The 16,992-nt window shown below is 41.5% G+C and overlaps 1 protein-coding gene across 1 annotated transcript in view; it reads left to right on the top strand.

Moving 5' to 3' along the window:
• Positions 1-3,018, top strand: part of LOC146506639 (zinc finger SWIM domain-containing protein 6-like) — a 47,903-nt gene extending 44,885 nt beyond the window's left edge. The window contains exons 13-14 of the mRNA XM_085181347.1: positions 723-804; positions 916-3,018. Of these exons, the coding sequence (XP_085037473.1) occupies positions 723-804; positions 916-1,781 (948 nt within the window). The 3' untranslated portion in view covers positions 1,782-3,018. The remainder of the gene's footprint in view (positions 1-722; positions 805-915) is intronic.
• Positions 3,019-16,992: the final 13,974 nt, after the last annotated feature.

Genomic DNA, 16,992 nt, shown 5'->3' with positions numbered 1-16,992 from the left:
AAGAAAAGCTTATAGCTCTGGAGGATGACATTAACCCTGTACATCACAAGGGTTTAGTTATCTTGGGTCAGTAAAGTATTTTACCTTGATGTTCATGAAACAGAATTTGACATTATTGTCTTGGAATACAGGAAGATTACCAGGAAACTGCATTTACACTATAGGGTGCTCTTAATCCTGTAAAATAGCGGCATTATATGATGAGTGCAGAGGAATCAGAAAGGATATTGTAACAGATCTGTATCTGTGGATCCTTTGGTTTCCTGAATATTTAATTCTAGATGGAACAGCACTGCAATGCTATTTTCTAAGGGGCCTTTATTTTGTGCACCTCAGGGAGGAGAATGAGCTTTTGAGAGGTGATGCTTGGTAAATGTCACAATATTGTTCATTATGTTTTTTCACCTTATTCGCCTTTGCAGACTTTAATAAATTATTTATAGATTTACCTTGGATTATATATTTGTAAAGGTATTCACTTTGATGGTTTTCCTGTGGGCCTTTCCCCCCAAGGCTGTTGCAATATGTACCACAGTTTTTTCCGCCACAGTTCTAGTGCGTCGTTGAAGTTACAGTTGAACTGGTTACAGGAATATTTATAATACTCTTCAGCGGTAATAGTAGATATAGCTCATCTTCCCTGTGCATTTTAATGCTTTACATGTCTGATCAGTAACTCACCTTTCATACCCTCCTGCTCCATCATTTTTCACCTTCCTCAGGTGATGAGAATAACTCTGTCCACATTAAACTGGAGGAGGAGAGAGATGGTTCGCTGGTTAGTCACATGTGCCACTGAAGTTGGTAAGCCATGTGGTCCGCTTAATTGGTGTTTTTCAGCTGTTTTAAGGATTATTATTAGCTTCTGCTCTATATCTCTCTTCACATCTATTCATGCCTCTTTGTGTGCCCCAGGTGTGTATGCACTGGATAGCATCATGCAGAGCTGGTTCACCCTCTTCACCCCCACGGAAGCCACCAGTATCGTGGCCACCACTGTCATGTCCAACAGCACTATCGTCCGCCTGCACCTGGACTGCCACCAGCAGGAGAACCTGGCTTCATCTGCTCGCACCCTCGCCCTACAGTGTGCCATGAAGGACCCCCAGAACTGCGCCCTCTCCGCTCTCACGCTCTGCGAAAAGGACCACATTGCCTTTGAGACAGCCTACCAGATTGTACTGGACGCGGCGGCGACAGGAATGAGCTACACGCAGCTGTTCACTATTGCGCGCTACATGGAACACCGCGGGTATCCAATGAGAGCGTACAAGCTGGCGACGTTAGCGATGGCCCACCTGAACCTCAGTTACAACCAGGACACGCACCCGGCCATCAACGACGTGCTGTGGGCCTGCGCGCTCAGCCACTCGCTGGGGAAGAACGAGCTAGCGGCTGTAATCCCCCTGGTGGTCAAGAGCGTCAAGTGCGCCACCGTGCTGTCTGACATTTTGCGGCGGTGCACGCTGACCACGCCGGGCATGGTGTCGGCGCTGCACAGCCGCAGGAATTCTGGGAAGCTGATGTCGCTGGACAAAGCGCCGCTCAGGCAGCTGCTGGACGCAACCATTGGGGCCTACATCAACACCACGCACTCACGGCTCACGCACATCAGCCCGCGCCACTATAGCGAGTTCATCGAGTTCCTGGGGAAAGCCCGGGAGACTTTCATGATGGCTCACGACGGACACATTCAGTTCACCCAATTCATAGACAACCTGAAACAGATCTACAAGGGCAAAAAGAAACTAATGATGCTAGTGAGGGAGAGGTTCGGCTGAGGGCGAGGCCGAAGGGGAGGTGGTGAAAACGCCCATCCCCGCCCTCCTCCCACTCTAGTACTTTTCTATTAACTTGAGTCTGCCTTTTGAACTTCTTTTTTGGACTGATTAAAAATAGACAAGTAAAAAAAAAAGAGGGATGCGACTTGTAGAATGAAGCAAAAAAGAGAAAGGAAAAGATGACAAAAAAATCAACAGAGCCACACGCGGTATTATTGTTCTTGCTGTTGTTATTGTCATAAACATTATTACTATTATTATTATTAATAATAATATTATTACTACTATGTGTACAGAAGTGTTTTTATTTTTCAGAAGAGAGGAAATTTGTCACATTGTGAATGTTGTGTGTATTTCTCTACATGTGTGCGAGACGAAAACGAAAGCGAAACGGCTTTTTTTCTTTCCGTTCCTTTTCGTTCCTCTAATGATTTAAAGCATCTCCCCCCTCCCTCCCGTTTCAGTGTATATTGAGTTACATGTTGTCAAGTGGCTGAAGCCCTTCTACAATGGCGCTCATGTTAAAAAAAGAAAAAAAAGAGGAAAAAAACACAACAAAAAAAAAGAGAAAACTTGGTATCCTCAAAGAGAAACTAAGGCTTTAAAAAAAACACACTCAAAACACACAGAGCACCTCCCTCTGTCCACGCCCTCACCGGCGGGCGCTGGCCAGCACTGCACAGTTTAGCTCGGCTCGGCACAGCTTGGGTTAGCACTGAAAGAAAAGCCGCTATCAGCATTTTCTCCAGACACAGCAGCAGTAGCAGCAGAAGCAGCAGCACTGGAGCAGCCATTAGTTTTCTCTGGGTTCCAGGCGTTAGCTTCATTATACACAACAATGCTCTCAGCTAACTCGTGTTGTTGATATTGTTATAATCTTACCCACCTCCATAATGAGTACCTGTTCCCGACAGAAGACAGTAATGCAGGCGCTATAGACAAAGATAATGAGTATTCTTGTTATAGCTTCAGCTACTTCAAGCTGAAGCAGAACCCCAGAGGCAGACGACTACCTCATGATACGGTATTGAACTGCTCCCAGATTATTTTTTTTCTTCTTTTTTTATTTGCTATCGTGATTGTTATCGTCTATGATAGCTGACAGTGTTAATTAAACAGGGGCATTCATCAGTGAGACCGAGGTTATGAGGAAGCTTCAGATTCCCGCTAAGTGTTTCTGCCCTTGGCTCTGCTGTACGTCACTGCCCTGGCATCGGTACTTGCACCCCCCCCCCCCCCCCTCTCCAAAAAGCTTCAACACACACACGCACACACACAACATGTGTCAGTATATCAGTCCACTCTCATCTATATACAGCCGCCATCATCGTGGTGTTTTCCGACTCGGCCAGTGTCACCTCCCTCTGTGCATGTGAATCATAGAAATTAGACTTTCTACTGTTATAGTTGATTGTGTGGAACCTTCAGTAATTGTCAGCCAGAACGTTCTCAGGGATTTCTCTACACAGGAAGAAACAACAACAAAAAAAGGCGGAACATACGAACAACTGAACTTCGAGGAGAAAAAGAAAGAAAGGAAAAAAAAAAGACAAAAACACGACACAACATGAGCGAGCATTTATTGTACTCTGTATATATGCCATAGTATATGTCTGAATATGGAGGATCTGAAAGTATATGTTAACTAATTTATACAGAGTATTCTATGTAATGTGAAATACTTGAAGCCGCTGTAGTTTGCTCTCTCTCCCTCTCTCGCTCTTCATCTCTTTCTCCCTTTTTGCCCTTTTTTTTCTTTTTTTTTCTTTTTTTGGGGGTGTGGGCTTTCCTCCCTCCCCTCCACTCTTTTGTAAAAAAAACAACAACAAAACAGAACATATCAGAAGGACTCGACTGACCTTGTTGACAGCTTTTTGGACTCGCATGTGTTCACGCACGAGACGCTGGATCCTGTCAGAAATGTTGTTCCGCTGAGTGACGTGTAGAATGGGAAGAGAGGTAGACTACTCCACGCCAGTGGTGGATAAATGTTTAAAAACACGATACGTGATTTCATACTTAGTTATGCATGTAAGCTGTTGTAGTAGCCTAGATTTCCATGGGATCCTATTGGAAAAATACTATAATGTGCTTTATACAGGAGCTAATTGGCGAACAGAGCGTGTATTATGTGTCCAGCCTTACAGTCGTACATTTAAAAGGACATATTTTACTGAGAACCTGCCTCATGTTCCAGTAATATATAATAACCGCGCAAGTAACTTATTAGTCATCAAACTCGACAATTCTGCACATGGACAAATGAGTCTCCTCAGCTCTCTCCTTCATTCCCTGCAGATTTTCCAGTGTCTCCACTGCAAAGTTCAAGCTGTCCCATCATTACCTGCCTTTTTACCTTCTCCTTCTCTCCTTCTTCTTCTTCTTTTTTTTAATATCTCATTTTCTCTGCGTCTTTTTTCTATCTTGTGTTGATTAAAGATAAAAGCAGCCTTTTCTCTTGCCTTGTCTTAACGCTTTAAAGTAACCAAACAGAAGATCTATCTAACAACCAAACGCGTTCTAAGAGGGGAGAGACAACCAACCTTGGTCCCAGCTTTAGTGTCCTTAATTAGTAAGTGAATGGCTGTGTAACTGATGCTTTAACAAAGCAATTCCTCACGTGTGTTTGGTGGAAAAGTTGTCCAGTGTCTCTTGTTCTCTTCAGAAACAATTTCCTCTGAGTCTTTCTAGCTGTTTGTTTTATTTTATTTTAATTTTCTTGTTTGTTTTTTTTTTGTTTTTGTTTTTGTTCGTGTAGGAATGTTCTGCTCTCCCATTTTATTTATTACAATGACCCATGTATACATGCTTATGAAATTAAGATTTGATACACCGATATCAATTTATTTATGTAACTAAATCACTGTTTTATAATCTTGTTAATGAGTCAATAATTGATTCTTTTGTTTTTTGTTTTTTTTTTGTTTTAATAAAAGTTAGTTTTTTGAAATGTATATTTATTTCCTCTCAAAGTTGATTGTTTTTTTTTCTTTTATACTTACACCCTGCCAAAAACGGGAAGCATTTCTTTTATCTATTTATTTAATTTTTTATATATGTTTTACAGCTGCACTTTTGTCTGAGAAGGTCTGTCGTAGATCATTATGTGACGCGGTCCCTGAGCATGACGGCGCGCGCTGCTCGGCGTATCGGCGAGAGACGATCAGTCAGGACGGTTCAGATCTCCATCAAACGGCGATGTCAGAAAAAGGCAGAGAGGGATCACTCTCGCTGGCAGCAGCTTTCACGCTGTCATTCCGGGCGAGCTGACGAAGAATGTGAAATGTATCAATTGATATTCCCATGGTCTTTGTAGCTTCTGTCAGGCAGCCAGGCTCAGCCAACCACAATAACCTGTTTACATGTATCCAACACTGACAGTGGTGCCACAGGATGACTAAATCAGTGTATGCAGTTTGTCAAGTGTATGCGTTTGTGCAGGCATGTTTTGGTGTGTGCTGCTCCTTGTTTGCATGCCTCTGCGTGTCTGCATGTATTTTAATGTGCATGTGTGTGCACGTGTGTGTGTGTGTGTTAAGGTCTTTAGGGAGCGGATGGGAACAGGTGGTAGCTCCAGACTACAGGAGCTCCTGACAGCAGTAAGGTCCCCAGACTCCCAGCCCCTCATTAAACATTGACACAAAAACACTGCAACTGTCTGTGTGTGAACAGTAATGAAGCGCAGACGGCTACACTGGTATACACACTGCAACTTAGCACAGCACGAGCTTGCAGTCCGCATCTGTGTGTGTGTTTGTGTGTGTTGTCCATCTGTGTGCGCTCATTAATGAGGTGCATTTGTCTGTAGAGGTGTCCACTTAGATATTGAGGAATTCGTCAGGTTCGCCAACAAAAGCACCGGTCTGCTGTCAGAGGCCAGACAGCGCTGTCCATTTGTTATCTTATGGATGCCATCCTGTGAGAAATGGTGTGTGCGCTGAAGGAAAAACGCACTCATGCAAGTGTGTACACATGCGAGTAAGAATACACTTGCTTGCATGCGTTTGTAGGAGATACACGCTTCCTGTGTGCCTGACCTGTGCTCGGGTCCCTGCTCAGTTTCAGCTGGTAATGACGTCCCTTGGGTGTAGCACGTTACAGCAGCCTCCTCCAGTCTGTCTCACTGTATACTTCTAATGACATCATGATCACACGCTGGCCCCTTTTATGCCAAAAGCCCTCTTCCTCACCATCACCATCAAAAATCCCATCTAGGGTATTAATTCTGTCTTTCTCCCCCTCTCTCTCTCACACACACGCTGCACCACGACTTCACAACACATCAAGACTTTGACAAGGCCATGGCTTTTTTTTTTTGTCAGATGGTAAATTCAATATGCTTTATATTTTCACCTATAGAAAGTCCAACCTCAACTGTTTCTGAGTTTTAAATGTGCTGTGCAAGACAGCTTATAGTTGCGGGCGATCGCTGCCAAGCCAAAAATTGTACACTTTATATTAAAGTCGTAACCTGCAGACAAGGATGCTTCTGTACAGCTTCCCAGTAGAGAACACTGACAGCAGCATGTTACACCATGAGTTGCTCATAAATCATCCCGGTCTTGTAGGAAAAATGGACAGTTTCTTACCTGTTGTCCAGCAGACAAGTGACGAAATAAAGGGAAAACCTGGAACAACCTCAAGTTGTTCCTTTAGATGAGGGGTGGGCAATTCATTTTTCCAACAGGCCACATAAAAACCTGGGCTGCACCAATAAGACATACATTCATATTTAATACAATTGGCTCTATTCCACAGTGTGTCTCTTGCCCTGTCTTCCTCCCCTCACCCCCAACAGTCATTGTAGATGTTCAATTGTTGTTTTTTGTTTTTATATTACTGTAGCGCCTTGTCTTACAATATAAACCATGTTGAGGTGACTGCTGTTTGGTGCTATATAAGTACAGCTGAATTAAAGTAAATTGAATTAGGTTCAGTGTATTGGTGCACACTCCACACAACAGTCCCAGTTTCTCATGTCCTTTGGGAAAACGAATTACTCCCTCCTGCTTTATAGGTAACAGTCACTGCAAATTATTGCAAAGTTTTTCTGGGCAATCACATTTTTCCTATGATTAATTATTTGCGTTCTGATCTGAGTACATCTATCCAAAAAGCACGAAGGTTTCAATGCTTGTATAGTTTCTGTTTTAATGAGTTTGATAACAGTTTTATAGGCTTTTCAGTTGTATTGCAACCCAACTGAGCACCTATGGGAAGATTTTAGAACCAGCTGTTTAAACAGCTTTTTCAACCACTGTCTGTTTTCTTAGTTCTTATCCAATTCATGCTCACAGGTCGCTCCAGTTGTCATAGACCTGGACAGGTTACCCTTTAACCTAGCACCCATGGCTTTGGACCTTGGGAGTGAGGCAAAACACATAAAGGCCCTAGCCTGGATTTGAATCCAGGAACTTCTTGTTGTGAGACACCAATGCTAGCCACTGTAGCACTGTGCCACCTCACGAAAAGACTAGAGAATCACTTCAAAAGCACACTAAAGCATCTCTAATGGCACGTGTTGGACAGCTCCAATCAAAGTTATTTTCCTTTGATTTGGGGTTACTGTAATCTGTCTATATCTTTATGTTAGGGGTGCAACGATACACAAAATTCATGGTTCGGTTCGATACTTTGGTGTCACGGTTCGATATTTTTCTGATACAAAAAAAATGTTCATGCCTTTTTAATTTGTCATTTATTAAAATTATAAATATATATTTTAACTCAAAAGTACAGTTTTTAAATTTAATGTTGCTGAAACAACAAAGTAATAAAAAAATAAATCTATCTGATTGAGAAATCACTCATCTTTGGAAAAGAGAGTTTATTACAGAGAAATGGCTGTTTCCAAAATAAAAGCTATACTATACGCTTCTTCTGAGCTATATTCTCAGCAGCATATTAAACATAGCAGGTCCCCATAAGGAGAATCATGTGCTAATGGCTGTAATAGCATGCGTGCTTGTTGTTTTTGTCTGCTTCCACTTGTCTTTGCACTAGGATGATGTCGGAGTAAATGTGCAGTCATATTCGTTGTGTTCCCACTAGTGCTGTCAGCGTTAATCTCGTGGAAATGACGTTAATCTCCGTTAACGAGCTACCGCGGATCGCACCGTGCGTGGGGCTGGACGGCCAACACGTTAACGAGCAAACTGCGCTAACGCACTAGTTCCCACCAATGTAATTGAGCATTGCGTGGCACATCCAACATACTGTTTTACTTTTGTCCATGACGCACTTACCTTCAGGGTCATACGTCACATGAAAACCAAAATACTTCAATTTGCCATGTTGCAACGACAGCTTAACTTCTGTCTGCTAGCTTGCCCTGCGCTCAGTGAATCTGCGTTCGACTACTCCGCCTAGGTTGCACTGTCGAGCGCAGATTCACTGAGCTCTCAACACAGACAGCATCGTCATAAGAAAAGTTGATAAAATAAATTAAAAATTTTGTATTGTTCGATACATATGCGTACCGAACCAAAAGCACTGTATCAAACGGTTCAATATCGATACGAGTATTGTTGCACCCCTACTTTATGTCTATCTTTTACTTGGAATTTTCACATAGGTTTGAGTGCACTGTTTAGATGTTGAAAAGATGCTGTGATATTATTAGGTTTAACAGGCATTGCTTTGTTTTTTTCCATTGGCCTGACATTTTATCCTTGCAGGCACATAGTTGACTTTTGTGGATCACAGAAATGTTTTATTGTTTACAATTGCAGATGGCTCTGAACACTGTAAGACCCTTGTGAACAGGAGTTGCAGCAGCTTCAAAAACCTTCATTGCTCTGACAACAAAACCCACAATTCAACTCACAGAACTCTTCCAGGATCTAAAAGTGACCCGCAAAAGCAATGGCTGGATGTTTCTTACTGAAATGTTTCTTGATCTTTGATTTTTCTTACATTTTATGGGCTTTTCAATGCTTATTAGCATTATTGGAAAACTGAGCTTCACACCCATCCAGCCCTTGAAAAACTGCAAGTCACCTAAAATTATGCAAAAAAAACCAAGTCTTTATTATCTTTATTTGCTTGTATATCTGTGACTTAAAGCACATTCATGCAGAAGAATATATGAAAATGCTTTTAGACCCCCAGAATTTGATCCTTGTATCTTTAATATCTCTGCAAATAGTACGCTTTTCGTGATCTTTTCAGCACTTCCAGCATCTGTCTAGGAAAAGCTCACAGGCTGAGCATTTACAGTATATGAGAGTGCATTCTGTATTCCTACTCACTGCGTTATTCTACACAGGGTCTGGGGCCTTTGTGGTGCACTGAGCTTGCCATCATTACAGGAGTACAAAAAGAGGATCACAGACATATGTTCTTCAGCACAGCCTTCAGCATCGGCCGCGCTACCACAGGGACTAACTTCCTTTCCTCCTCTTCTTACAGAAGGCCGTTGGATTTTGATCTCCTCTCTCCCCCTCCATCGGCCCCGAGGCATCTGATTAAATGCTAATTAAAGCCGTTAGCGGTGCTATCACCGCTGCTAACTCCTCTCTCTCTGTCACAGAGATTAATGTCCCTCGTTCATCATCCCACCTCTCCCAGCCTGAGTACCTGCCCGGCTCGCAAAACCTGATCAAGTCATCAGCCACCACCTCCCCCCCCCAAAACCCCCTCTCATCCACCACCCCTCTCCCATCGCGCAAAGATGGACGAGGGGTTTAAATTTTAATTTGAAAATTGCCCTCAATTACTTCTGTGCCGACCACTTGCCGGAGCTTCTCATGTGGTTGAGTGGGAAGGGGTTACAGCAGCGGGTCAGCGGCCATGATGAGCGATAAGGGGACATTAATAAGAAAGGCAGAGGTTCATTTAAAAGCAGAAAGGACAGTGGGAGCAGCTTTCTCATTATTTAACTCCCCCAGCTTTATTTAAAGGACTTTATTTAAGGATACCAAGTTAATGTGTCCTCCAGGACAGACGGTTAAAGCGCCTGACAGAGTGAGAAAGTTACAGCCATAACTTACACCCTGAGCACACACTGCGGTGCCATCTTTTTTACCTCTTTTGACATTCCCGCCGTTTTCAGGCAGAACGGAACGAGCCTCTGAGGGACATAAAATGTTAGAACAAAGTTACACACATCATTTAATTTTATTCTTTCACAATTTCTGGCCCACAAATGTTTTATTGGTTCCAATATCGGTAATCATTATAAGCTATTGGAATATATTGAGCTATGTATAACAAGTCAGCCAAATGTCATTTGAACTACCACCAGATTGGGGGAAGCTGTGCCCTGGAATATGCAACTGCTCTGCAGGGCCTCATCTGGTGTTTGTTTTATCCTTATGATTTTTACTGAATTGCACTTCATGACTCACGAATGATAAACTTTCCCAGCACCTAAGAGCAAACATGTCGCTGTTAAGGTAGCTTTTTGGGAAGACGTCAGGATGTTGAAACAAAATGTCACACTGATAACAAAAAACAACATTGTTCCTACCTGGCAGCCAAAGCAACACAAATAAGCCAAAAGTGCTGTCATCCAGCGATTTCCAAGGACAATTAACAAATATACAAAGATTTATGCACCTGTGCCCCAGCTGCTCGCACACCAGGAATACTTTTCCTTAATTTCTCACAATTTCTTCCAACGCTCTGCCGGATGCCTGTCCAAAAGGCTCTAAATCTCCGTGAAAGTGTTTATAACATCACAGCGATTGCCGGGAAATGGGAGGAAACCCACTTGACTTCTCTTTTCCTCTTCATATATATTTCACTGACATAAGACACACATGTAAGAGGACACCATGCTCACAAAGCATGTGAATTGGATATTCCGTGGTACCACAATGGGGGGAAAAAATGTGCAGACTTTGATAAAGATGCCAAGGGGAAAAAATCTGAGCCACATTCTTTTGGGCTTGCAGGAAAAAAATCCTCAGAGCCAAAGAGTTTCAGCTTCTAGGTAATGTGACATTTAATAGGATGTGCAACACGCTCTGAGGATCTGGGGTTGCGCGCTGAGAGAGTGAACAACTCCACATAAAGGTGAGGCAGGCTTTACAGGAAGAGATAGCTTTAACATTTCACTGGTGCTTGATTAAAAGCCTAAATGAGTAACAGCATAATGTTCCCACTCCTTCCATCATCCGTTCATTGCTGCTTCTTCTTCTTCATTTTTCCCCCCCCCCTATCCGGCAGTGGCAGGCACCATGTGTCCGGCGAATTGGAACAAAGAAAGGGGAAGAGAGACAGAGAAAAAGAAGGATGGAGCGACAGGAAGAGGAGAGAATTAGAGCATATATCAAGGCCGTTTTCTCTGACATTTGTGCTCTCGGTGTGGAGAGGCACTATGAATATCAATATGAACCCATGGAGAGGAAACACTTTTTTTTTTAACTTCTCACTGGGCCATTCATGCACACAAGAAATCTATTCAAGTCAGTGTAATGGCCAGTCTCTGAGCCTGTGCACAGTTGTGTGAACAGCGCTGCCTCGCCTCTACATTTTTCCCTCTCATGAGTGTGGCCGGGCTTGTATTACTGAAAAACACTTTACGTCAAGTGCAACTGTGGTGAACACTACAGTATGTAAATCAGATTGGATTAAACGCTTGCATGAGTTGAGCCTGACAACACCAATCAGCAACACCTACCTACCAACAGCTTTCTCTGTATAGTTTTGTGTGTGTGTGTGTGTGTGTGTGTGTGTGTGTTTTCACACAGCCTCTCTTCTCCTCTCGGTTCTTAGAGATATAGAGTCAAAGGGATGCAAATCTACCCACTTCCTTCCTCCCCTCCCCCACCTGCAAACATAGATAGCCCCAGGCCAGTCCCAGACCTTTCTATATGCAGAACCAGTGACAGGAGTTACACACTATTCTCCCCCCTGTAAGTTCCCTCAGTAACAAGCTGCGAGCCATGCTCTCTCTCTCTGGGCTGCATGTATGAAGCTGTGTGATTGGTTTGGTATGGTAACAATATGGGAATAGTGCGATGCCCACGCCCCCACCTTCTGCCTTTTTTGCATGTGAAGCCTTTCCCTGCTCGCAGTCGTACATGCATGAGTGTGTGTGTGCATATGTGTGTGTGTGTGTGTGAATGTGGACTGCTGGATCCAAGCTTATTACTTTAAGTTGTCTCCAGCCCCAGCGCTAATCCCTGTCTACTTCAGGGAGGGATAACAATAATACAACAAGATCCAGAGGTACTAATGAAATCCTATCAGGTTCCTGAATGTCAGAGAGGGGGCGGGGACGACGACTGAGAGTGTATGAGGTATTGATTGAATAGAGACCAAAGCAAGAGAAGGATAAAGGGGGAAGTGAAGAGGAAGAGAAAGGCAAGGAAGCGTAGTTGGTGAAAAGTAAGTGAATAAACAGAGGAGTTCAAAAATAAAATAAATTAGAGGCAGACTGAAAGGAAGACGAGGGGAGAGGAAAGCAAAGATTTTTAGAGTAGATGCAAAAGTTGGGTGCAGTTGTCGACAGAATGTTTTCTCCTCGGTGACTGAGCAGGCAGCAGCTAAAGTGCATCAGCCCTGACTTGAATAGGTTTCAGACCTAGACCAATTCTCCCTCTGCGTCCCCGCCAGACCCACCATTCGCCCCTGGGATTGAATTAGGCCTGCCCCATTATACAGTTGCCATGGGGACCCTGACACCTCCGCTGACGAAGTGAGAGCCACGCAAGGCTGAGTTGCTGATCAGAAAGTGTGTGTGTATGTACGTGTGTGTCTTTTGTGACCATACAAATGTCTTTATGTTTGTTACTGATATGTGTTCCTATTCTCTCCTACGTGTTTGTCGCTATAGAAGTAGCTGAAATAACTGAGGGCTTTTCTATACATCCAAAAGAGGGAGAACTGATTATGTCTCTAAACATCAGCACAATGGATTTAAAAGAAATTATTTTACATGTGATTAAAACTTTTAGCTTAAATTCAGGGCGTTCAACAAAATATTGCAATGACGTTTTTAGGAGGCGCAGCCTGTTTTCTCTTTCAAAGCAAAAGAAGTGATGAAATTATATCTAGTAGCTGTCAATGGGAACTTTCAATATGTGTTCAAAGGAGTTGTTAATGAACGGAGAAGATGTCCGTGATCACAAAGCTGAAAACACACCGGATAATACAATCTGGTGTATTACTATAATACACTGGCTCTCTGACACGATCAGGAGTTCAGCATTAAAACGTAGACAAAACATCCTGAAGGTTTGTGCCTATATCAGATACTATGACCTTATCAGGATGCCTAGCAGCCAGCAACCTGAATTAAAACTATTCTAGAGATAGTACATAAAAATCATTGTGCGGTTAAAACATACATAAAAAATAAATAATAAAATTGCATGGAAAATTCTTTCTTTATACTTTATTTTTAAACAGTACATTATACTGTGTTTTTACTGACTTTTTCATTTTACAGCGTTGCTCTTAACCTACACCACTTTATAAACAAACAGTCTAACTAAGCTAATAATACACAGACAGATGTACCAAACCCACTTTGTAAGCAATCACAGCGTGGGTTGGAAAACGTTGGAAACGTTGGAAAACGTCAATGAACTTTTGAACTGAGAAAACCCATTGGGTCTTACCCAGATGGCATGTATAGAATTATTTCAAAGTTGACATGCTAATGTCGAGAAGTTACTTTAAATGCTAAAGAGGCACCAGGTTTGGGTAACATTTGATATGTTTAAGGCCCAAATAACCCTGGAAAAGATATTGTATAGCTATCCGTATAAAGCACTTTCATCACAACCGTCAATGCCATGTTAAATCCAGACTAATCGCAATGCTATTTAATTTTAATGAGGAAATCAGGTCTTACACCAGCAATTTAAGAATTTTTCATTCAGCTGTATAACATTTAGCTATTGTCATAATTTACACTTAAAAATGTCAGCTACTCAGTAGAATAGAATCTAGACGTACTCAATTATTTTTTAACGAGCACTCAATCTGAGTCAGCACGTGCATATAAAGAGTAGGTACTTACATAGTACTTCCAGTGTAATATTGCCTTATTTCTGATATAACCTGTAGGTGCCCATTATATTTAGAATATTAGAACATGTTATTTTTCATTTCCACTGAAATATAATGTTGTTCTGCTGTCCTGTCAATTATTTATAAACTCATTTGATGTCAAACACAGACTAGAAGTTCAGATAAATTTGATGAATTAGTAAAATGCAAGATTAATGACAAGCCCAGTTATGGGCTGATCAACACATGACTCTAATCGTCTTAACATAGATATTGTACAGTCTGAGCCTGGATTTTAGAGCACTGTGGTTCTTTTTACATCTAAGAAGGGTCAAGTACAACAGAAAGATCTTTGCCTTAAGCTATTACAGCAACTGTACAAGAGGTTTCTCATTTAGGTCTGACATTTTCAGGTTATTAAAGTGTTTTTAAGACAATAACAATGATCAAATAATGTCTCCAAATATTTTCATAGAGTTGGTGGCTTTTCTTCAAAAAATGCTTTATAAAGTTTAAATTACTAATGTTTTCAAGAAAGATATATTATTATTATTCATGTTGACTTTGGAGGATGTAAGTTCAATGTTCACTTTGCTTTTACCTCAATTTTGGTCTCCACCAAACTCTTCTCATCTGACTTTTTTTTTTTTTTTTTTGCTGTATTCTCTACTAACATCAAACTTTGTATGGCTGTTATTTGGTTTTGGAAAGGTAATGCACCATCTTCTAGAATTAAATATTTTAATATAATTCAATTTGCAACTGAATCCACAAAGTAAATTTAGCTGTATGAACTCTCACCTTTACATATTAATAAATTGCAGAGTGCAGTGAACTTTATTCTGTTTTCTTATCCCAGCAATGGTGGCTGCTGTAGGACAAACAACTCTTGCTTCTATTCGTCTGGAGTGAGGAGTCCAGTACGATTTGATGAGTCATTAGGGTTAATTTCTGACCAGTGAAAATGATACTGAGGAGAATTATTCAGGACAACCTGAACGTTTTGCTTTTGTTATTTGCTATTGTCAATTGGTGTTAGCCTCTGTTAGCTGTTGTTAGCCTGTTAGCCAGCACTAGTGAAACTTTCCTTGAAATGGGTCTGACATTGTTGGACTTGGATATTTCGCAAATAAACTCTAATACAATACAGTATGAGAAGGCCATCGGACTGTTTATCAGACTGTAGGACACTCAAGGTTAACATTAGATGGCATAAGTTAGCTTATAACCAGCTGTTGATGTTTAGCTAGCTCGTTGTCAGCAGTCTGAAGACTGGAGGGTTGCATGTCTAATCTGTTGATAATAAGTAACTGCAATGAGTACCATTAATAAATAAGCATGTTTATGCACATTGTCACGTATCACAGCTGTGACTTCAGGTCAGGAGATGAGGTGTGAGGTGAGGAGGAAGAGGATGGTATTTCTTTGGTGACGGCGCTCCCTTCTGAGATCATAAAACACAGGTCCGATCCTTTTTATCTGGAATCTGAAAAGTAAAGGTGCAAGTAAAACAACTCTTTTCTAACGTTTTTAATGATTTTAAATGTCTGAAATTAAGATGAATTAATTAAAATATTTACTGAAAGCGTACCACTTGAATTTTCAGGGAAAGATTGGATTTTGGTTGCAGAACCTTAGACTAATAATGTCTTTTTGTTGCCTGACCTTAACAACAGACTGCAGGGGAGATGTATATCTGTGATTCAGAATGTAGTTATGCCCCATTTTAACAAAACAATAAATTGAACAATGATTTAAAAAAAAAAAAAACATAAAAAAAACATCAGAACTGAAGGAAACACAGATTTGAATGAATACTGACTCAGTGTTTATTGCTGTGAGTGACCTCTACCACTTTTTCTGTACTTTTTTTGGATCTATTTTTCATATGAAATTATTGATTTCCACAGCTTTACAAATCAGATATTTGCTTGCTGTTTATATTTGTGAGAGAAATGTTGCAAGTCTTTACGAGAATGCAGATATTCCTGAGACAAAAAGAGTCAGTGAAAGATTAATGCGTTTTTTGTTTAGTTAAAGAAGTGAGACATAACAAATTAATGGGCATATATTTATATTTCCAGCTTCTTCTAAGTCCCTGTGGCTTGCAGTCTTTAGTTTTCTTTTAGGAACATTTTGTAGGTTAGCTAGGAACTGATCATAAATTTCAGCATAGTTTCACTGTATCTAAATATATTCCTGAATTTATTCATTTCTCTAATTTAACTTGTCTCCCCTGAGAGAGCCAGCGTTCAAGAGATCTCAGTTATCCACTTATTGCAACCTCACTGCACAAACACCAAAACAAACAGTTGGATGGGTACTGAAAGCGGATACCTTGTCTGTCTCCTCACATTGGAATTTTGTCACCAACACAGTTCTAATGGATGGCCAGAGAAAGGATGCCACCCACAGCACCATCTGGCTAATGCCCCGTCCTCGGCTTATGAATTACGCTAAATTGTGCCCAAGAGAGAGAAGCCACATGTTCATTATGAAAGCTGCAGGGGTATTAGAGATCCCCTGAGTCGCGCCAAACGAGCTGCATGTCACAGGATGGTGTGACACACAACATGGTGCCATGAAGGGGGGGGGGGGGGGGGGGGGGGGGGGGACACAACCTTCTCCGGATTTAATAGGATGCATTCATCAGGCAACCTTGACTGGACTCTGACAGGGTTCGTTTTCTTTTGTTTCAACAATGATTCACTGTTCAGTCACAGCTGAATACATACAGTATGGCCAGGTTGTTTGGGAAGTACACTGATGGATACGACTACCAGCACCTGGGAACACCTGCGCCTGATGTGACAAGCTAGTATCATGAAATGGCGAATGAATAACAAGCCAGTTTTTCCACATTATTGGTAGCATTTTGGGTTTTGACATGTCATTTGTAGTCCCAGCTGACTGTATTCATTCAGCTCTGTGCAAAGAAAACAACAAAAGCCTGGATACTATCACTTGAATTAACCAATCATTTAACCTTAATGTTTCCATGATTTGTAGTCATTCTAAAGGTATTAAAAGATGCTCACAAGCCCACAATGCAAAAGTCTGCTTGGGCTACTTTAAGTACAGCTAATGGACCAGCCAATGAAAAGTGTCCCAGCCTTCTACTAGAAATATAGCACAGATATTTATTCCTATCTCTGTTTGGCTATATTTGGCATAGAAAGAGGTTAAGTGCAGGTGAGGATCAGGGTTTGGGACTTTGTTGTCATTGTTAGGACAACAAACATGCAAA

The sequence above is a fragment of the Neolamprologus multifasciatus genome, chromosome 12, assembly GCF_963576455.1.
Source record: "Neolamprologus multifasciatus chromosome 12, fNeoMul1.2, whole genome shotgun sequence".
Classification (NCBI taxonomy): domain Eukaryota; kingdom Metazoa; phylum Chordata; class Actinopteri; order Cichliformes; family Cichlidae; genus Neolamprologus; species Neolamprologus multifasciatus.
This window is presented reverse-complemented; position numbering and strand designations above follow the sequence as displayed.